Here is a 22,931-nt window from a genome sequence, read left to right as displayed (position 1 = left end):
TGTTAGCAGATTCTAACTTGGCTGGCTAAAGAGCTCAAATGGCATTAGAAAAAGCCATGATGGCAAAGACTTAAGGAGCTACATACTACTTGCATGTATTTAAATTCAAAAAAGCCTATTAAGTTATATTTCAGACAAATATCAGCTACTCCCTAACACTTTTATTCAAATACTGATGGAAACAGAAAAAAGTAAACTGCAAGTCTACTGAATTGCACACATACGCAAATAAACCACCACAAATTGTACTGTCTTAGCCACTTACTTGTTTCACCTCTTGTTTTTTGTACTTGAGAAAATGGCTTAAAAAACTATGCAGCTTTTATGACTGAGGGAAAGGATTTCTAGAGTCCCATCCACTCAGGAATACTGAGGATTCCCTCTTCTCATAAGGAAATAATCCATTCAAATAAACTTTGTTTGTGGTTTTAATAGATAATGAGCACACTGGTCCAACTCTGTACTCAGAATTTCACAAAATCAAGATCTTAGGCATACAAAAGACTTCAGATAAACATGGAAGCAAGGGAACACTTGTATTCCCATTTTTTATCTGAGGATTATTTTCTTTGTTAAATTCCTTGGGTTTTGTTTTGCTCTGTTTTCTTCAGAGTAGCTTTTCAAAATACAAACTAGTAAGAGCCTGGAAAATTCAGAATCACCTAACAGGTGAGGGAAAAAATGCTCAGTGCAGTTTTTATTCCATATATGAAATAGTGACTGGGAACATATGGTCAAAGATCACCAGCAAAATACTTAATATTGAAGGTAACACTGAATGTTTTTAAAACTCACTTCACTCACACACCACGTGAGGAGTATCAGAACATTAAAGGTTTGTCTGTTTTCCACGGCAAATTTCCACTGATGGCAGTAAAGAACTGAGGCAGGGCACAAGATGTAAAAGCAAATAACACTAAAGCTTGTTGGTAGCTACTTACATACAGTAGCTATATATTCTGGGTTTTTTTGGCTCAGTGACCCCACCATGTAATTTCAAGGACACATAAATTGATTGGAGTATTAGCTTGGTTTCTTTCCTGTATTTAAACCATATAGTGAACAGAAATGACAGACCAGCATAGCATAACATTCACAGGAGCTCCTGTCCATCAAACTGGTGTCTCTAAACAAAGGTTGCCTTCAGTAACATATATGAAATGTGACCTGTCTCCAAAATGCACGGTCATATTAAATAAGTCTCTTAAATATGTACATGTAGAAAAAAACCTCAAAATATCATAGTTTTACCCTTTTCTGCTTAAGATTGCAATTTCTAACTGTTGCATATACTGTAGTTGCTCAAAAAGCTGAATAAAGTGAGTAGAGAAAAATAGTCATAGAAAAAGTTTTAAGTATGGTACAGTGAGAAAGTTCACAGAGCTCTCACTTCATTATCATCTCTTTGGTTGCTGATTAGGATTTGACAAGTTTGAAACCCTGTCCTGTATCCAGCACTGTGGGAAGAAACCAACTCATTTTCAATCTTTTTAAGCACCTAAAGCATGCTTTACAGACCCAGAACAGATTGAGACCACAAAACCAGTTTGCCAAGTGTACTAATGGATAGGTGATGCGTGGGAAGTACATCATCCAGTGTTTGGCAACATCACTTCCCGTTGGCAAGTGCAAGGTGTAGTCACTCCAGTGCTTTGACACCCCGTACACAGCTTTCACCGTGCGGCCCTTCTCAGACCAGCTGATGTTGCTGTCAGGGTTACAGTTGTACTCAACCCATTGCCTGGTGAAGTCACCAAGCTGTGGAGGGTCTGCTTCCTCGATGTCTACAACTCTGGCCAGTTCTGCTCCTTGCACAGCAACATACTGGTCATTTACTTTTCTTACTTCTTTAACCCAAGGCTGAGAGTTCTCACAGTCTAAGACAATGATCAGTCGAGAACAAAAAGTGCCGTTCTTTTCTCTCCACCACTCCAACAGCGTGTCAAGTCTTAAAGCATCACCCCCTGTCAAAAGGACAAAAAGATTTAACATCAGGAGGAAGAAACAAACTTTTGTAGAACTTTAACTGTTTTGACTGGTTCTAAGAATCCCTTACTTTAAGAATTTGGGTAAATATAACAGATGTTTTTTCAATTCACCCTTTCTGTCTATAAATGTTGCATATCTCCATAGAGGCATTAACTGACTTGCTGTGGCAGATGAAGCCATTAATTTACCCTTGATTAGAAAGGAAACCCACCACCAATAACAAAAAAGGAATTAATTTACAGAGTGAAAGAAATAACAGCCAATTGAAGAAATCTGGAAAATACAGATAAACAGAGAAAAAAACTGAAATAAAGTTTATTTTGTATTAAATCTTAATAATTTTAGGAACAGGAATAGGACTCTTTTTTAATATGTTTTTATGAATATTAAAAAAGAGATTAATTTAGAAGAAAATATATTTTCAAATGCTGGGAACCAAAACAGTTTCACAGCACAATGAAAAAACCACATGCAAGCACAAAATTCACATGACCAGGAATGAAGAGATTCTCTCTATAGAGACAGCTGTTTTCAGAGCCTCAAGAAAACTGGCATCAATTTATAACTCAACAAATGAAACAAAAATCTCTTCGGAATTTTTCCACAATATTTTTTTCCTGTCAGGTCAGAAGACCCTTGCAACCTGTGTACAACTTCGCATATTCTGTCTCAGCTCCTGCTCCAACAGCACTTTGAAAGAGGACATTGTAATTAAACCTGATATGTTACCTATAGTGGAAAGTCCTTCTGCCTAAGTGCACTGGATCCTGCAGGATCTAGATAGCTTTGAAAAGCAGACTACTTACTCAGGTACTTAAAGACATCTTGCAAACAAGTGTGTATCTTGCAAATAACTCTCCATTGTCTCCCCAGTGATATTGAAGTAAAGAACTGGTCTTGGTTTTGGCTAGTTGAAGCTATGATACAGGCATACAACAAAAACGTTCTAATTTGAAAATATCAACTTAAAAAATGAAGAAGAACAAAGATATTTAAAATAACTGAATTTTAATTCCTGAATGATTTTTGACTATAGAATATAATTAAGCAAATGTTTAAAATGCTGTTAGCTGTGTATTTCAGCACTTCCATTTCTACCTGTAAGGGGTGACAAGAAAGTGCTTCAAATTAATATCTCAGAATTAAAGGGTTGTGCATGCTATTGCAGTTGCAGTAAAAGCAAAATTACAGAGCTGCACCTTTCTCTAAGAAAATGGAAAACTGGAAAATTTAGTATCAAAGAAAATCTCTAGGATACAAACCTAAAGTAATGAGTTGTCTTGGTACATGATCCTCAGATTGCTGTAGTTATTTACAGCAGAGACTTATATAGAAGTAGTTTCCCTTTTCTAGGTACACCTTCTGCGTGAATTGTCTATAAAAATTTCTTTAGTTGTTCACATTTTAAGGGCTTATAAATGAACTTCATTTAAGTGTAGCTATGCCAGAGTGCAGGTGATTTCAAAATAGCATTGGCTAGAATCATCCAAAGAAAACCATGTCATCCTTCACAGCCCCAAGCAAACAAATGCTTGGCTTCCAACCCTGTGGACCTCAAACACATGGGCATATCATCCAACACAAGATTTAGGCACCAAGCTGTGTAAGAAATGCAGGTGTCTGGTCACCTCTGGCTCTCTGGCAGGTTTAGCAGAACAGGTACACCAACACTTTCAGGAACAGAGGCAAAGCTTTATTATCCCAGCTCATGCCTTTGCCTTCACTCAGATTACATGACCTCCCATATTGTTTGACTGCTCATACGTTATGCATGACTAGCTAACCGTTTCTTTTACACATCACTGTGTTGTATCTCAGCTTCTAACAACAGAGAAACATCATTACTGAGTTAATAAATCCAGTGAGCCTCTTTCGAAATATGTCACTACAAAGCAAAGACTACACTGTTACTGCTGTGCTGTACCATGGCATAAGCCAGCAGTGAGAAACTACTTTTTCAATCAGATGAATTTTTTGCTTCATTGTTGCCACCTCTTTTAATCCTCTTTACAGGTTAGAGGATAGGATACACTACTGGAACTGACAACCAAGGTTCTATCTGTCACAAAACGCCAGTGTCCAATACATGGGACACAATTACAGTCACACAGCCTTTGCCTTTCAGTTTATACTTTCAAGTTACATGTGGAAGCAGTGATATCTGGAAGGACGATCACATTAGACTCCATCATTCAACTAAAACTAATCACAAAAAAAGCATGCAAGACCTGTGACAGTTCTTCTCCTTTATGTGACTAACATGTATCCAAGTAGAAGCTGAAGATGAGGTTGGACAGAGAACTGAAAAGGAGCTTTGTGAGAAAGTTAAATACCACTGTATTTACTTAGTATCTTTCAGCACTGAAAGTTTTAAGAGTTACCTTGGCCTTTATCCTAAAAGCTAGATACTAATTTAGGTTACAGTTACCTACAAGGTACAGAGACTCCCCAGTCACACTCCAGGGTGGCTAGATGTAGTAAGCCGGGACTGAGGTGGAAGCTGTCCAATTTTTGCAGCAACATTTGGCTCTACACATGCAAGAAATTTGACTTTGACTATGCTGCTGGCTGGAGCACAGGTGGGAGGTGGAGTTTTGTTGACAGTCTGCCCCACACAAGGTGTGGACACACTCAGCAATTGCACAGGGTGGCAGCTGCTTTTATGGACAAACCACCCCCTTCTCAGAGAAGTCATCTGGCCACCCTAAATACACTGTAGTTCACCACTTGCACTAAGCTCACAGTGCAGCTGTGGCTTTTCAAAATCTCTGATACAGGTAAAGCCCTTGAGAAAAAATACACACTGCTCTTCAGCAGGTCTAAAGGAATTCAGGGATGGAGCTGCACCAAAACAGGTACAGAGCCTCCAGATGGAAACCGAGCCATGCCTGAACACCTACCTCAGCATGAGCACACATTGAAGGGCACGCCCTACTGAAGGGCACATGCACCGGGAAGAGACCACTGCTGACAAAAAGCCTGGAGCTCACAGGCAAAGTGCTCTCCAAAAGAATTAATTCTATCCCAGGAAGAAAAAAGCTACAAATTTTCACTGTATTTACTATGAGATTCCCATTCTGCACACAGTGACCTCAGTTCCCTAGCACAGGAAGGCTCAACCTTGTGATGACTTGACAATTTCATTAAGTTACCAAACGGGCCAAGAAAGGGAGAAATGGTGAAGTCTACGCCAAGCATATGACAAAGCATTAAACTGGCCCTTTAAATAGAGGTTTACAGTCCTGAGGCTACACTATGCCCACAATCACTCCCAAAGTCTACCAGTCATATCAGCAAATCATACTTGTTTTTATGATAATATGTTTGTTTTATGTTTGAAGATCTGTTTTGCTAGTGTGAATTGTGTATCTGCCTCCTTTTTTACTGATTCTGTTTTTTACACAAAAAAGCAAAGCACATCTTAAGGACATAAATGCAGTTCTTTGTGACAGTCTGACACTGTCACAGAACATTCTGTAATTTACTCTGTCATGTCCAAGGAGTGAGAAAAGATTATGCTTGTTCATTACAGTGAATAAATATTCTTCAAAATACAGGGAAAAAATCTGTCTTTAGAGCAGGACTGTGTAATTTCCACTTTTAATTCTATGCATGGAAAAAAGCAATTTTTCAAGTGAACTTGCTGAATACAAAAATCATGTGGGAGGAAAATCAGGGGAATATGAAACTGTTTAAACTTGAAAGAATACATTTGGGGTCAACAACATAAGACAATTTTGAGAATAGGTGTAAGATTAGCTGGCTGTAAAAGGATTTTTATCTAAGTCAGTAAATACTAAAATGACAGAAAGTTCATGAAGTAATAATATACCTGACTGTCATATAACACAAGGGAAGGAAAGAACTATGCCTTAACAATAACTTACCTGCATACCAAAGGGAGTTCTGCATTTCTACATTCTCTCCACTAGCAGAGGTAGTCAGCCTGAAACCTGGCTTGTTTTCTCAATTTCTTGTAGTCTCTGAATCTCTTAACAGTCATGCTCTGTAATATTACTGTTGGGGGTTGGGTTTTGTTCCTTTTTACTCTAAAGATTTTTTTCCCCATAAGTTACCAAGGAGATTAAATATTGTACTTAAGACTAACAAAACAAAGGGATGGTCAAAGCTCGGAAGGGGGTGGGATTTTGGGTCAGAAAAAAGGACAGAGTTTCAGGTAGCCAGGCTGTCTGGTTTTTGGCGTTCGGGACGAAAGCACTCGGGCTCTTGCTGGAGGATTTCACTGCAGTCCAGTCTTGGAAAATCTATCATCATCTGCTCACCCTGGAATTCTGGGCTCCTCTGCCACCCTGCGAGAGCTGAGCCAGCCCTGCCCTGCCCTAGTTCCATCGGCGCTGCTCCTCTTGCCACAGCGTGACCCTGCCTCCGCTCTGCCAGGACATTTCTGCCACTCTACAGTAGCCAGCCCGAGACTCTTTTTTCCACTATTCCCAGCTTGGTGCTCTGAGGATCCTACAAAGGCACCAAGACCAAACTGCCCTGGGCTTTTGTGAAGCAAAGTCCTCGAAGTTCTTGGTACTGTTTTTGTTATCAATGCTGTAGTTGTGTTTGTTTGTTTGTTTTATTATATATTAGTAAAGAACTGCTATTTCTATTTCCAAAATTTTTTTTGCCTAAAAGCTTTTAACTGAAAAAATTATAATTGGGAAGAAGGGTGGTGGTGGTGTAGTTTACATTCTCCATTCCAAGGGAAGCTCCAGCTTTCCCTGGCAGATACCTGTCTTCCTAAACCAAGACAATTACCTTTTCCTTTCTTCCCTCCCTGCCAGGAACTCGTTTTGTTCTCCAAAGACTGATGGTTCTTTGCCATCCTGAACAATCCGAGAGTAAGTACATTCAAAACTTCAAAGTTTTGCAATACAGAATGATTTTCTACAGAATTAATGAATTGATTTGGAATGTTTATCAATAACCAAAACAATTAACAACAACAACAAAACCCCCAAAGCACTTACCTGCCAGTGCCCATTCACCAGTTCCATGTGAGTGACCACTGTAATACAGAATGTAGGTATCATGTCTGGGTCCATCTGCAGTCCGAAGTTCAAGAAAAGACTTGATCTTGGAGTGAAGGGTATCAAAGGTCAGTCCGCTTGTAGAGTAGTCACAACCATATGTCTCAATCATGTGATACGCAAAAAATCTTTGGATGGCATTAAGCATGCCAGTAGACCTCAGATTTAACTCTTGGACATGCTCAGGTGGAAGAAGAGTTGGTTGGCCATCAGGACTAAAGAGAAGGAGAACAGCTAATGATTATGGTTGATAAATATTTCATTAGTGGACTTCTAGTAACTGGTGATTTTTTTTCCCCTGTGCATATTTTCTCTGCTATGAGGAAGCACTGTTCTAAGTTCCATATGACTTTGAATTTACAGTTTATAAACAACTCGTATTATTGTATTTGAGTGATGGACCACTACCTACCTCCCTTCTGTCACACTTCAATTCAAAGCATAGTCCTTACTCAGCCCTATGCTATTCCTGCACCTGAGAGACAGCAGGAGAGAAGGAAGCTGTGATGCGAAGAAGGGAGGCTCCAACATTTTCCTAAAGTCCCACGGAGGAGCACTGCCTTCACACAGGCACTTTTTCCTGAACAGCTACTAGAAAGAAGTGCAGGGAAAATGAGTGCTAATCTGCATAAATCATAATGCTAACTAGTTTCCAATAATGGACAAAAGAGAAATCCACACACAAACTTCACTCAGATACTCTGAAATACAGAACTCACACAAATACAGTAATTCTTTCTTGTTTGAGCTGTTCAGATGCTGTTCTTTCAGCACAAGAAATGTGTTTCAGATAACAGTATTTACAGCTTAGAAAATCAAAGTTTTAAGTCAGTTATAAACTAGATCTGGAACAAACCATGTATGTGTATTTATGTCTACAGAGATATGAATATGCGAATATAAGTAAATAAGAAAGAATCCCTGGGTTCCAAAATAATTCCAAAATAATTTTATTTGTGTTGTTATATATGTTTTATAAAAAAATACAGATAAATATATAATAAATAAATCCAAATATATCCAGTATATAAAATATCGAATAAAAATACACTTTTTTAGGGCTACATAGCTATTCATTAATCATAATAATAGGAAATTCGGTCTTGCAAGACACCCAGTTCGGAGAGCGCTCTTCAGAATATATTTTCAGAAAGAGAAAAGCATTCATCACTCTTCAGCTGATGTAATAAGGGTAATGAAAAGGAACATGACTGACAGCTGGGCCAAATTGGCCTCATTTATGCTCAGTTACAGACATGGAGAGGTTTTGTGGGTGAAAATACAGAGATAAGTCTTACTCTACTAATACAAAACATGACAATATAGGCTTTTTTCCCCTATATATGTATATATGTGTGTATTCTTCATGTATTTGGCTTGCAAGTCAGCGTATAAAGTTACTTAGTCTCCTTACTGGTCTACCTAATTAAATTTTGCATCTTCTCACCTGTCTAGGGCTTTTATGGAAATTAATATCCCACTGGTATAGCTACATTGAATAGCTCATCATTACTGTTTGTCTTAGCAAGTGAAGACAGGGTCTATCACTGAAGCAGTCAAGCTTTGTTAATAAGGAAGTTTAGTTCTGTCAGGTCCTAAACAGTTGCTCAAGAGTATCTCATTTGCTCAAAATTAGAGGGAACTGTCTGTGCCAGAATAATATAATGCAATGAAAAAAATTAAATTGTTACCATGGAAACAAAATTAATTTATTTTTATTGTAATGTAAATTTTGAAAATCTGTTTTTCAAATCTGTAATAATAATTGACATGGATTTTTAAGGGTGCACAGCTGAAAGACTGTAGATCAGAAGCTCAGAAAATTTGGTTTTTTACAATATTTAAGATACAGTTATCTAAGATTAGCACACACTGTCTTTGGTTTCTTTGATGTTAAATTCTTCCTTATCCACTAAATCCATTACACATACTGAAGCTGTGAAATTTTTGTAAATTGGGCAGTTCTATTTTGAAGCCTCTCGTTTCAACTTACTACTCTATTTCTCTTGTAACCTGAAGAGGTAATTTATATAGCTTTTGTTTATAATTTACAAAAAAACACGTTCATACACTGATGTTAATTTTATGGCAAAAACAGCATTTACAAGTTTAAATCTTTTAAGGAAAAAAAACCAAATGGGCAAATAATAATAATACAATCACTTTACAATCATGCATTTCTCATATGGTAAAATTTACATTGGAACAAAAATCAGCTTCAAATTCTCAACACCAATGCACGACATGTAGTGCACTTGCAAATCTAATTTTAATGAACTTTAAATGTAGACAGTACCTCATTTAATTGAATTCAAAATTATTTTGAACTGATCTGTTTGGATTATTAGATCTCCTCATGTAAGATAGCTGGTCTCAGTCAAATTCCCCAATCCTCCTTTGCGCGAGGCACAGACTATGAAATCTGTCTGTGCACAGCTGGTCTGTCTTCATCAGCTTTCTAAAAGAAAATTACCTGGACAGAAATGTGGAGTTACTCATTCCAGGGTGAGAAACAGGAGAACTAGAAAATCTGCCTATTATTTGAATTTGTATACAATTGTTGAAAAATCCAAGCAACAGCATTGCATTGCCTCCTAGAGCAAACGTTACATTTACACAACTGTGAAGCTGAAATGCATGGTAACCATACCTGCAAAAGTTGGTGGGAATCACAACAGCATACCCAACACATGTTCCTCCAAGGCAGTTTCCCAGTTCATGGAAAAGGCCATGAGCCATGGACTCCAAAGGTAGAACAATGAGAAATGCGCTCATGAAGATCCCATTGGTTGGCTAAAAAGAAAATTAAGAGATTTAGGCATTGTATGAAAATCCCTTTGTTTGATCCCACATAATTGGGAGAGACATGCAAAGTATTACTGGTCATGTATATTTATTTTTCCACATATTACATGGTGAATTACTGTAAAGACAAATTAAAAGATTGGGGAGAAGGTGGCTGGTAAGCAAGGACCACTTTTCTGAAAGGTATGCATTTGAAAACACTGACAGCACAGAATTTAGCTGTAAAAAGTGTGATCATAACTTTGTTCTGCCAGCTGAGGCAACAAAATCCAATGCCACAAAACTGTGTGCATAAAATAAGAAGATCTGTAAGCATCTGCAGGGTCATGCCTTTATCAATAAGGTATAGCACAGTTATGATGTATCAGCATCAGATGACAGCACACTGTATTGCATCCATCCGTGGAGGTATTTTAAAGACGTTTACATGCGACACTTTGGGAGGTGGTTTAGTGATGGACTTGGCAGTGCTGGGTTAATGACTGGATGTGATGATTGTAAAGGTCTTTTCCAACCTAAACCATTCCATGAGCATTAAAAATATACATTTAACTTGTGGAATACACAAGAGATGAATTCTGAGATCATCTGTGAACATTATTTCAATTAAGAAGGCAATTCTTTATCATTAACATAAATACCAGATGAGTAAAGGATCATCCTCTACAGGACTTCATTGCATTCACAGAGCCAACAGCCTATATTGAGCTTTCCTGCTTCATAGGGAAAGAGTAGATTTAGAAAATATTACACTTACTAATACACAGCTGATTTCTGTAAAAAACAAACAAGAAGTTTCAACAGTTACATCTCAACCACTAGTATTAGTAAAATAAAAATGGACTTCTGAAATACCAGATGTCTCTGAGAGGCAGAACAGATGAAGATTCATTTTAATTATTTTAGCATGATGTGAATGGGTTTAATGAGGTATTAAATGCTTTAGGAAAGCAGAAACAGTATTATACTATACAATTAAAGAAGAACTTTAATATCCATGGTGCCTTTGTTAAATATTGATGCTCTTTATGTAGCAAAGGAAGTAAATTCATAGCTAAAGATTTCTGTCTTGAGAAGAATCCTGTGGTCTCTGGTCTCCTCTATGTTTTATTCACTCTCTTTCTACAAATCTACAATATTAATTTTTTTGTGGGTTGTTTTTTTTTTTTTTAATCTGGATATTGCCTTACTGTGTAAGACTCAGTGACTTGATGGGCACTAGTAGTTCAACATAACACAAAGTCAAGACTATTAATAATTTGGAAAGTATATTATACTGAAAAAAATGACACCTAAAGCAACCCAGATCTTGCTGGCACATAGCACTAGCTCAACTACATTCGGTTTTTAAACACAATTACTTAGCCTGAAAGAACAGCTTTACCCATCTAATGTGCTAAGAAAGCATAGTTTGCTACTTGTCCTGTTTTTAAAAAGTGTCCTATTACTTTTGATGGAAGAAACTCATCTGTGTGTCCTTGAAATGGTGACAACAATACTTCTAATCACAAATAAACACCAGAATCTGATATTCAATAATAACTGACAGCATTAATTACCTGGAATCACCAGTAGACAGGTAAGCTTAAAACACTATCCACCTCAATTTGTTTTGTTGTCAATATGGAGAAAAGAATCCTTTAGCAAAGGAAGTAAAATTTCTGTTTCAAATACATCAGCAGCAAGTGCTTTTTGTTGCTCTGTTTCCCCAAGGCACTCTGAAAAAGACTCTGAGTGGCAGCAACAAAAACTTACAAAGCTCTGGTTAGATTTTTTCTTGTACAAACCTTATGAAGTATAAGACTTTGATGAAAGAGTGGAATTTGCTAGCTAAATTAATTTCAAGAGTTGGAGACTTAGTTTTCCAACTGTAGATTCCCGAAGGGTAATGTGCTTTAAGTTACAAAAAAAAAAAAAAAAAAAAAAAAAAAAAAAAAAAAAAAAAAAAAAAAAAGAGAAGTATTTTTGTGACAAGTTCAGCTTTTCCCCCACAAATAAATATATTTTTTTTTACTTTATTAGAGCAAACTGCTCCTATATTGCATTAGTGTTTTGATCACATATATTGAATATATTACAAAATAAAAAATGCATTTGCCTGTAAAAACTAGAGTGATCATAATATCCTAAATAATACTATTATAATATTACATTATATGAATTTTATTATAGTTTTCTTACTACATGCCATCTTGTTCTAAATACTCCCTGTACTTCCCCAATCCCCTAAACACATGCAACTTATTAAATCCACAGCATTCTGCCACAACACAAATTGAAATTATCACAAAGACTCACTCTGACTGAGTTTAACTCCTAAAAAAAAATTACATTTAATTACTGAAAATGCTCCTAATAATATGAAGATACTGGCAAAGAAAATTCCCAAGTACTTGTGAGATAAGGATCACACATAGAAACACTAAGGATCATCTTGGTGATCCATCTTGCTCTGTATCTCTTGCTTTGAGTTTGTACCAAATTTTATAACAGGAATGGGAAATAAGCTCTATAGTGCTATGAATCAACTCAGCTTCATGTGAGGTTTCAACTGTGTCATCTTTTAGAGGCCATCCTAATGCTGTGGAATAGGAAAATGTTGGATTTTTTACCTTTGTAGATACCTATCTAATGTAAAGATATTGGCACATGTTGTCAGCACCTTTTCAGCAGTTTTGATTTAGAAGAAATATGTCACAAATGTAAAAATGACTAATAATGATTAGAACAAATCTATAGTAGGATAATAAAATATCTTAACCCAGCACTGCAAAAAAAATGACTGGTAGCATTTTAAAATACCTAAACAACAAGAACTTCAAATAGCAAAAAAAAATCTTAAAAAATAATTTAATAATTGCAGTAAAACTGAAGAGAGGTTCCTCCCTTAGGATAAACAGCTAAAATTCCAGGTGGAAACTGTCAGTGCTTTATTAAATCCCAAAGATCTGATGCCTGGTCCTTAATGCAGCAGATGGCCATTGATGCATAGGCAAAGCTGGAAAGGGATTTTGTTCTTTCATCTGTTCAAACCATTTTCATTTTTTCAATTGCACTAGTAATGTGAGCCTGCAGTACATCCCTGAACTCCAAGTACCCACTGATTCCAGACAGGCTGCTCAAAAAGCAAACAGAAGTTAGGGACCATCTAGACAGTATTACTAAAAAAAAACCAGGAGAAATCATTTTATCTCTTAATCTTTGGGTTTTGGTGTTTTTGCCTCTATTTGTCTTGTTCTAAAGGAATTAACAATGAAGTCTCATTTCAAGTCTCATACCATAGAAAAGGTAAAAGAAAAAAATCTACTTCTTACCTCTTATGAATGAAATGACAAACAATGAAAGATTGGTGAGATTTCACTAGTAGTAGTATCTTTTCAGTTTCTCTTTTTTTGAGCACTGTTTATGTTAAATGTAACAGTGAGAACACCAGAAGAATTTAGAGGTATTTTACAGCCAAGATGCGATTTTATACTCATGGATAGGACAACTTCCCTGCCAAGAAATAACTAGTGTTTGAAGCAGAATAACTCTGGAACTGTATTTAGTTATGGATGTGTGACTGGAAGAAAAAAACCCTAAAATGCATAAAATGTTAGTTTAAATTGGAAGCCAATTACAAAGACCTACAGAAGAGCCCTTCTGTTTAAAACAGAAATGAAACACTAAACATATGTCAACTAAGATGATCACAGGATCACTGAATGGTTCAGGTTGGAAGGAGCCTCTGGAAATTGCCTGGTCCAACCCACTGCTCACACAATCCCAAGGAGTATGCTTGGAATTATATCTAAAAGACCAATAACTGAGAAAGCTTACACAGATGCCCTTGCTCATTTCCAAGCAAAAATGCTGCCCTGCTTTCCATTATACAAGCTGAATATTTACCTGTTTTTATACACAGACACACAGAGGGACACAAAACCCCCCAAACAAAAGAAGTATAAAAGAAGAACACCTTCTATGACAGAGAAGGCTCAGGAGACAAAGGGTAACATGCTAACTAATCTACAACCATTTGATGACTAGCTTGTTTCAAATGAGGACAAGATACGTATATTACAGGTAGAAAAAAGCTTAAAGACAAAATTTGTAAAACTACAAAGCAAATCAGCTACCAGAGGAAACAGTCTTATAACAAGTTACAGAACGGACAGTCGATGGAGATCAATAAATAATCCTTTACTTCTGACTATTGGAACAGCAGTGGAAAAATCTAGATCTAGAAAAATAAGAATGTATAAATGGCTATAATAATCTGCACCAAAGGTCCATCCAGAAGTTTGCAGAAAACAGTTGTCACAATCACTGGCAGATGGATTTAATGTGCTGTGTTTCCCATCCCTGACTCCTGTTCTAACCATGGGAAAGCCTGTGCTTTAATCTACGTGCATTTGTTCCAGCAAACCCACAAGCAGTTATCAGTTTAAAAGCATACTAAAAACTCTGATGTTTTTAAATACAACTGAATCCTGAAATTAATGAAATTTTGACAGCAAGCTAAACACATAATAAACTCTTTAGACTAACAGTGAATACTTTCTATAGTCACCAGAGATCCCCTTCAGGGCTGAGGAGCTCTGGAAATGGTGGTGACAGCAGCAAGGTGTGCTGCCACTGAGGATTTCAGCAGGCAGCCTGAGGTAGCCCTTGGGACAGGACTGGAGAGGGAGAGAGCCAAGGAGGGCTGAGCACACACCGAATAGAGGGAGACAGGCACTAAAGTACACATGATAGAGGGTGAGTTTGGGAAGAAATGGTGAGCAGTGAGCAATGACTGGGATTTAGGATGCAGCTTAAGAGCTGATGGAACAGCAGGAAAAGAGGGAATAAAGCTATTAGAGAAGAAACTCAACAGAAAAGTCTTTAAAATAACAGCAAAGCACAGGTATTGAAGGCAAATCGTAAAGAAGGGGAAAAACTGTCAGTGACAAAAAGAGAAGGGGGAACTAAACATGACCGGACAGACACATGAAAAAAGGCAGGAGTGCCATGGATATTTGAGAAAATATGGAAAGAGGACAGAGGATACAGCAGTGCCTCTGGGGAAAAAAAACCCAAAAAACCAACCAACAAAAACAGCCCCAAACAAGCAAAGCCTGAGGGGGATTAGATTAAAAATACAAGCCAGGAAGAAAAGCAGGGGTTAAGAGAAGGAGAAAGACTGGTTATGATTTGCATTCAAGTTATTTAACCTTTGATGTTAATAAAAGCATGTCTAAGTAAATATAGATGCTACTATACATACACGCAACCACACCAGAATCAAAACTACAAAATCAGGAAAAATTTCCTCTTCCCCAAACAGGAAAATACTCATACATACAGTAAACTTATTTTGTCTCCTATAAGTAATTAAAGTTAAATGGTACTGTTCATTTAAGTAGGAGTACTCGAGCATGTAACGAATATTATTATTTTACTAAACCCTTAAAATTCACCAAAACCAAGAATAATGTACTGAAACTACTTAATTCCATTACTTTACCTGCTCTAACATAATTAATTTTTCTCTTGGTAATATTAAATACAACCCTTCCAGGGATAGTAATTCACTTTAGCCAGTAATTCAGAAAACCTGTAGGTACCTTGGCATAGAGCATTTAACAAAATTTGATTTTAAGTTTTTGAGAAAAAAGAGTGCCCCAAACCTTTCCAAGATCTTTGTCTGAAAATTACAAGCTCTTCATCTGCAAATTTTTCATCATTTTATTGGATTCTTGAAGAAATAATATCTGAGTCATTTGCATGACTTCTTCTGGATCTTGTCCAATTCAAAGGCCTAATTATGAACAGCCACATGATTAATTGCTGAAATAAGCTGGCACTAAAGAATCTATTGATCTGACTGAAATTACTCAGACAAATCCAAAGGCAAGTGCTGACCATTTCCTGCAGATTTTGCAAAACAAATGTCTGTATATTTTTACCAACAGGACAAGACGTCTTTCCTCTGCAGCTATAACAAGGATTATTCTCAGAAGCAGACCATGTCCCAGCTGAAACGTGCCCCACTGAAAGAAAAGCTGTTACTTCATTTTTTAATGCACCCAACTTTAACACATTACTTTTACAGTTCTCCCCAAGCACATGCCCAAGTACCATGAACAGAGACTTTAAACCCTTGTCTTCCCACAAAGGCTACGTTCCCCTTAAAGAAAGGTCCTTGGCTTACAGGACTTCTAGCCTTAACAGCTCTGCATCAGTAAGAAAACCACTGTCTCTGCTACAGCAAGTTAATTCACCTCACTTAAAAAACCTTTCCATGAAAGGAGATTTGATATTTTTCTGGCAATTTTAATAAAATAGGATACTTCTAGACATAAATAACAGGTATCTAGCCTGCCTTAGGTCTTGACTTTTCACATACATGAGATTCATATAAAGCACAGATGTTACAGTTATTAGAAATGTTAAGAGGGCATATACAAAGCTTGCAAAACATTCTCCATGAAAGGGAACCCCCTGCTTTCCACCACTCCATTTCTGGCTATAGGTGAGATTTTTTTATAAGCTATTGCTAGTTATTTACAGCTGATTGTTAGGAAGCACCTTTCCAAGGACCAGTTTTTTAGCAATTCTATTCATAGGAGATCAAATGGCAGACCACAAAGTGATTTCAAGCCACCTCTCTTATCAAATGCACTATAATTAAACATGTTTTCAGTAGTGGGGAAAGGTACAAACAAAAAATGCTTCACCTTCCAGGTAACATTTAACAGATTTCAAATATAATTCACACATACTGAAACAACTACAGAAATCCCAAACTAATGTTGCAAAGACTGAAAATTGTTCATCTTATACATGCAAAAATGTTTTAAATTATCTTTAGAAGAGCAAACACATTTTCAGGAACTGGTGCCCAAGGAATACTTGGCATTCCTAAGAAGCTCTAAGGAAAAATACATTAAAAATGTAAATGTAAAATGTAAAAAATGTCCTTAATATAAGGATGTATAAATGGCTATAATAATCTGCACCAAAGGTCCATCCAGAAGAATATCTGGTCTCCAAAGAGGCCAAATGAATGCCTAGGAAAGACTGTAAGGACAGATCGAACGTTTCCTGAGTTTTCCGGCTTTAACCACTAGTGGCTCCCGAACTTCCTGAGCCAGATGTGGTTTCCAGACAGTACACAGACCCCAGTGAATTTTGTCCAGTTTCCTCCTGAGCCTCTGCAACCCTGGGACACACATGGCATGCCATGATGCACAGCCCCAGAGCTCAGCACAATATGTGAAATCTTTTTTGGTTCTGTTTCCTTTTGTCATTTCTGCAAGTCCAAACACCATAGCTGTGAGTAATCATAATCTTCCCCAAAAAAAGCAAAACTACCCAGTGTCTCTTGCAGGCTTGTCTGTTAAAATTTCATATTCTTCATACAAAAAACAAAACCCCACAACAAACCAGACCCCAACACAGAACTTTACAAAATAACTGTTAATTTCATATTCCACTAACTTCTTTAATACCGTTCATCCACAAGGTTATTTAATCTAAGAAAATCTGCAGGATTAGAAATTCAACAGGAGTGGGGAGGAAATTGTTCTGGAAACACTACAAAGACATGTCTGTAAATCTGATCTACTGTAAACGATATTTTCTATATATTAATATATGTTTGTAATTCATATAAGAGGTGAATGGACACACATTTGTTATTGTTGTTTATATCAATTTGAAAAAGTAAACAGACTCTGACTGCCCTGCTGCAACTACGACAACACACCATGTGTCCTAACAACACATCATGTGTCTTAACTTGGGCACTGAACTAACATTTTGAAAGAAATGTATGCTTTCTGCTTATGGAAGACAACATCCTTAACTCTTAAATGGAAAGGAAAGTCAAAGAACAGTGTGTGATTTTAATGATTGGTCTTTCAGATACCATATCCTGGGGTGTACAACTAGATTTGAAAGTGAGACACTTAAAGCTCATGTTGCACCAACAATTTAGCAGTTTATCAGCTGACCTCTGATTCCACATAATTGATTAAAAGCAAAGCAAAATTACTGAAAAATACGTTAATTAATACATTTCAATCTAATTAAAATAGTCCACAACAAAAGCCCTAGATTTAGTGAACATTACTAGGGTTTAACAGAGTGATTTATTTTGGAAAGAAATTTTATGGCACAATGAATTCAAAACAATTTCCCAAGTAGGTGGATGCAAAATACTCTGCTGACCTCTTTTGCCCTGGAAACATTACTTTTTCCCATGCTGCCAACATAAGAAAGATGGTAAGCTGCACTTGCTTTAACAGGTTACAGTCAAGGCAGCTCAACGTGTTAAGTTCAAAGCACGTGACAGTGAAACCACACATTCCAACTCTGAATAGCTAACCCACAGCACACCATCAAATTTTAGGAATTTTATGGAACCAGCAATTCTCAGGATTATTGTCAAGAGGAGATCAAGATAAAGAGATTATTATTTACCTGCCAAGAGACGGCTCCCAAAACAGCAGTGGCAACAAGGCTGAAAAATACCAGCTGTTCTGAGATCAAACAGAAGTGACGCATTCCTTTAGATGCCATGACTCTGTCCAGGCTGTTGTTATCTGCACGGTGAGTATAGTACACCTTGTGGCAGTCATTTAATTTTGTGTGAAATCCCCAAAGAGTTATAAAAAAAATCACATGACAGATCATCCAGAAAATTCCAAAAATAGAAAAACCAGGTATCACAAAATACCAGAGATCCAAATAACGCAGTTTAAAGGCTGCAAGAATGAAAAAGATCAGTTCAATGACTCCAACTGAGATGACAGAAAGCCGCCTGCAAATTTTACCCCGGTACAGGTAGGGCTTCCATCGCTCAGTAACAGAAAGTCCACTGAAGTAAACGTCGAGAAGGGGATCTGAAATGAGGCAGCTGAAGAAACACGCCAAGGCAAAAGGGTTTGTGGGGATCTGGAGTGATGGAAAAAAGAGCAGGGATGCAATGGCTCCAAAAATTGCCAGATTTGGAATTGCCAAAAAAGACTTCATACGTAAGTCAATAATCAACATGGCCAAAGCCAAGACCAACAGAATAATGCTTACAGATTTTTCTACCAGCATAGTTGTGCTGGCAATTGCAAATCCAACTAGCTCCAAAAATTCAACTGTTGTCAGCAGAGTTGGTCGATGATGGACACAACCACAAATCCTCTCAACTAAAGCACACAATATCCGTAAAACAATGGCAGAGAGAAGCAAATATTTTGTAGCTTCTTCTTTCACATCTGTTTTGAAGGCAGAATTATTGAGAAAACAGAGAAGGCCAAGTAAAAAACCAAACCAAAGATTGGAGAGACTCAAACTTGCTGTTTCCATTGAAAAATAGTAGTACAGTATGCTGGCAATTCCAAGAACAAAGAGTCCCAGAATAAATATTACCAAAATCAGTGCATCTGCAGTTTTTTCCCACCTGACATAAAGGCCCATGCAAATGGCAACCAGCAGGTTGATTCGGGCAAGATAACCAAGGTATCTGACTGATGAGTGCATGTTCACTTCTCTGTTTGCTTCTTCTAGCCTTGTCATTGCTGCATAGAGACAGTGACTAACACAGTAACGCAGTGACCTACACATCTACACTGCAGTTAGGGGTTTCACCCACTTGACTGACAGTAAATATTCAGGTTTCATCCACCAAACACAATGCAACTGCTGCCCTCTGTAATATCATTTCAGTAACAGTGGTCCAGAATCCTGGATGTCCTGGAAGAGAATTAAGAAAAGTTTAAGTGGCAAATAATTCCTTTTAAACATACAGAACATAAACATGACTCATCCCATCTCACAAAGAAGTTTAATATCTACAGTAAAAAAACCAAACCAAACCAAAACAAAACCCAAAACACCCACATGAAAAAGACCAATTAAGTATGAAAACCAATATAAAATGGGTTCTGCATAAACCTTATTTCATAACTTGAATGAGAGAAAAACAATCCTGGCTTGGACAGTTTTCCACAAAACTCATCTATTATGTAGCTGTATTAGATATCTACGGATATTCAAACCCCTTCTATGATAGCCACTTGCTTCTAGAACATTTAATAATTATTTTAAAACCCTATTTTATTTCACCATTACATTTGGTAATTTCTCACTTTATATTAAATCTTTTCAGCATGCTTTGCAAGACTTCCTTTTAGCAGTCAAATAAGTATATGATTTACAAAAAGAACTTCCCACTCAGTTAATGAGCTTAACCCACAGCAAAAAAGACATTATTATCTCCATTTCACAAAAGGAGAGTGGATACACAGATATAACAACTGGTTTGGCATGATTTTCAGAGATTTCTCCTAATGTAAAATGAAAGTCTTCATTTGCACCCCTGCAAGCCAGCTCCTCCCCTCCTCAAAAAACAAGAAAACAAACAAGCTGATCAGAATAAATATTACATTTAGAACACAAGCACCTCCTACTCAGATCCATTTAACTGATGTGATTTTCTTTTTAATATAGTTAGGAACAGACAGTAGTATTTTTAAGGGGCATTTTGTAATGTTATGGGCAGAGTCTCCAACACAAAAAAAAGACTTCTATGTAGCCTCTATAATTTTTTAAGAAATTGACTAATTGTCCATCTTACAGAGACTTCTGAAGAGTTACTGGTATGATAAAGAAACCAGCATGCCAAGAACATTTAGTGTTAGGTTACAGCTTACTGCTTTTATTTATCATGGTGGAAGCGTTAAAAGACACTCAAATGCAAAATTTAGACTTTATTCTCTCTTGATTTTTAAATTCTTATGTTTTAAACGAGTGAGCAACAAATGATAAAGTGAATTGAGTGCTTTATCCATAAGTCTTGGTAGATTCGAAGACTGACACGCAGCGTAAACCAGCTTAAATCAATTGTTGAAGAGAAAAACTAGGCCTAAGAAATCCTATTGTTTAAATGACTTTTTGGTAACATGTATTTTCAAATTATGTTATATACCCAACAACAACACAGATATTACTCAGAAGAACTATGCATTAAAAATCTGTTTACCTGAAGCAGAATACATACCATATATTTAAAGCAAATTGCTATTACATGAAGTTATTGTAAGTTCAAAGTTCTTTGGATTTTAACTGTGTTTCCATAGCACTCATTATTACTACTGTTTTACAGATACTGACTTAATTCTGAGTTTCCTCGATGCTTTATATCTCACAATATCTCTTCCCTAACTTAGTAAGGTACTTTCTGTTCCTTTCGCCCTTTTGTTTCTCCATTATACAGATAACAGAAACTCGCGTTAGCTTTCATATTCCAGGTCACGATACTTTAGCTTTCATAGCACTGACTGCATTCAGTGTTTCTGCATCTCACTGTTTCTTGTACTACAATCAACATTCATTTTATAGACAACTTGAATCATTCATTTCAGCTGCTACACATGCCCTCCCCCTCCCTCTCTCGATCTCTCTAGCTCAAACCACGAATACAGAGAAACGATTTCTTATCTCCTTTCAACCTGCAGCGCCGACGTGATTACCGCTACTCTGAAGAACATCTGCCACGCCATTCTGTTTATCTGGAATCCTGAGCCTTTCTGGAACCCCTCCAAGCCAAGGGGCTAACCCTATAAACGTTCAGTTGGACAACAGCCCCAGAAGCCAGCAAGGAATGAGCCCTTTGCATAAGAACAAATGACAAAGCTCCCACGTCACACCTGGCTTGGATTTTTGCTGGCATCACTAAATTGTTTTCTGTGGGATCGTTAAGAGCAGCAAACTCCCCTTCCAGGCAAGCCACTCTGACAGAACACAACTCTCACTGGGTCGGCTCATGCAAAGTGAAGTTTTGCTGCCAACACACCACAAGAAACACGAAACTCCTCTGCTCCTGCCCCACCAGCTGCTTTGGGTGCGGGAGCGGTGGAATAAATGGGGCAACATGTCCGTTCCTACTGCAAAAGAATCTTCCACAAAATCTACTTGGGCACAAAGGATTTGCAAAATGATAGCTCAGACTGTGAATGCATTCTCGTCTTCCTGACCCCGCCTTCTAGCCAACTAGCATGAATGTGTACTCCTAAACCACACTATTAAACATTAGCATTTTTTAACCAAAATACATGGTTGACTTTTTATGAAGAGGAAAACGTGCTTTTTCATGATTAACATATCTCATCAGACAGCTATTACCAAAAAGACAACAGTAATTAAATTTTAAGGAGAATCTTCAATAACTGATTTGTTCTCTAGAACACAGCTACTTGCTAGTAATGTCTGTCAATACTTTGTTTACACAAGGACTGTTCAAAGTCCTGGGAGGGGGGTAATGCTGTTCTGTTTGTTTTAAACAAATGGCTTTAAGGTTTCAGGCTGAACGCGACTTACAGATCTCAGCAAATCACATTGAGGTTAAAACCAGAATGTGGACGCACCCTTGCAAGTATTTGTCAACTTTTGCAAACATAATTTCAAGGAAAACCTGGAGCCTCATCAACATTTAGAGACCAAACTAATAGCTTTCCCATATGTAATAGCTATCCTATATGTAAGGAAATGCTACTCTCAATGTAACTTTTACCCTAACTCGTCTAAGAAAGTTGAAAAAACAACCAACCCCCAGAGCTGGTTCAGTAGTTAAGCCCAGGTGAGAGCTATTCAAAACAGTGAATCCACTTTCCTTTCCATTTATTCTTCCATTTTAGCACTTTTCTTCTTTTTAATGCAATTCTGTAAGAGTTTAAACAAACAAACAAAACCAAAAAAACCCGAAACAAAACATCAACAAGAAAGTCCTATTTAGCTAATACATTAACACAGCCGACTTTAAGCCCCCGGTGAAGGCCCGCGTTAGTTTCCAGATGTTGACGTCGCGCCCACAGCGGGGATGTCCGGCTCGGGGGAAGGGCCCGTCCCCGGCTGCAGCTGCGGGGCCGGCCCGGCCAGGGAAGGTCAGTGACGGCGTGGGGCTCGGCGCCGCGGGGTCCCCGAGCAGCCTCCCCGCGACACCGATCCGTGCTGGCGGCCCCCGGCGGTGCCCGCCCGGCCGCCCTCGGGGACGCTCCCGCCCCGCCCGGCCCGCTCTCACCTCAACAGGCGGCCCGGAACCTTCCCGCCCCCCGCGCCGGCCGCCGCCATGCCGAGGCCGAG

General features: G+C 37.7%; 1 protein-coding gene across 1 annotated transcript; it reads right to left on the bottom strand.

Moving 5' to 3' along the window:
- Positions 1–415: 415 nt before the first annotated feature.
- Positions 416–22,931, bottom strand: TMEM168 (transmembrane protein 168). Its single transcript, XM_066319002.1, has 5 exons — positions 22,870–22,931; positions 18,279–19,544; positions 9,676–9,818; positions 6,966–7,240; positions 416–1,964 (listed from the first exon to the last, which is right to left on the bottom strand). The coding sequence occupies exons 2-5, from the start codon at positions 19,413–19,415 to the stop codon at positions 1,417–1,419; spliced, it is 2,103 nt and encodes a 700-aa protein (XP_066175099.1). The 5' UTR covers positions 19,416–19,544; positions 22,870–22,931; the 3' UTR covers positions 416–1,416.

The sequence above is a fragment of the Sylvia atricapilla genome, chromosome 5 (assembly GCF_009819655.1).
Source record: "Sylvia atricapilla isolate bSylAtr1 chromosome 5, bSylAtr1.pri, whole genome shotgun sequence".
NCBI classification, from domain to species: Eukaryota; Metazoa; Chordata; class Aves; order Passeriformes; family Sylviidae; genus Sylvia; species Sylvia atricapilla.
The sequence above is the reverse complement of the archived record's forward strand: the minus strand, read 5'-3'. Positions and strand labels throughout refer to the sequence as shown.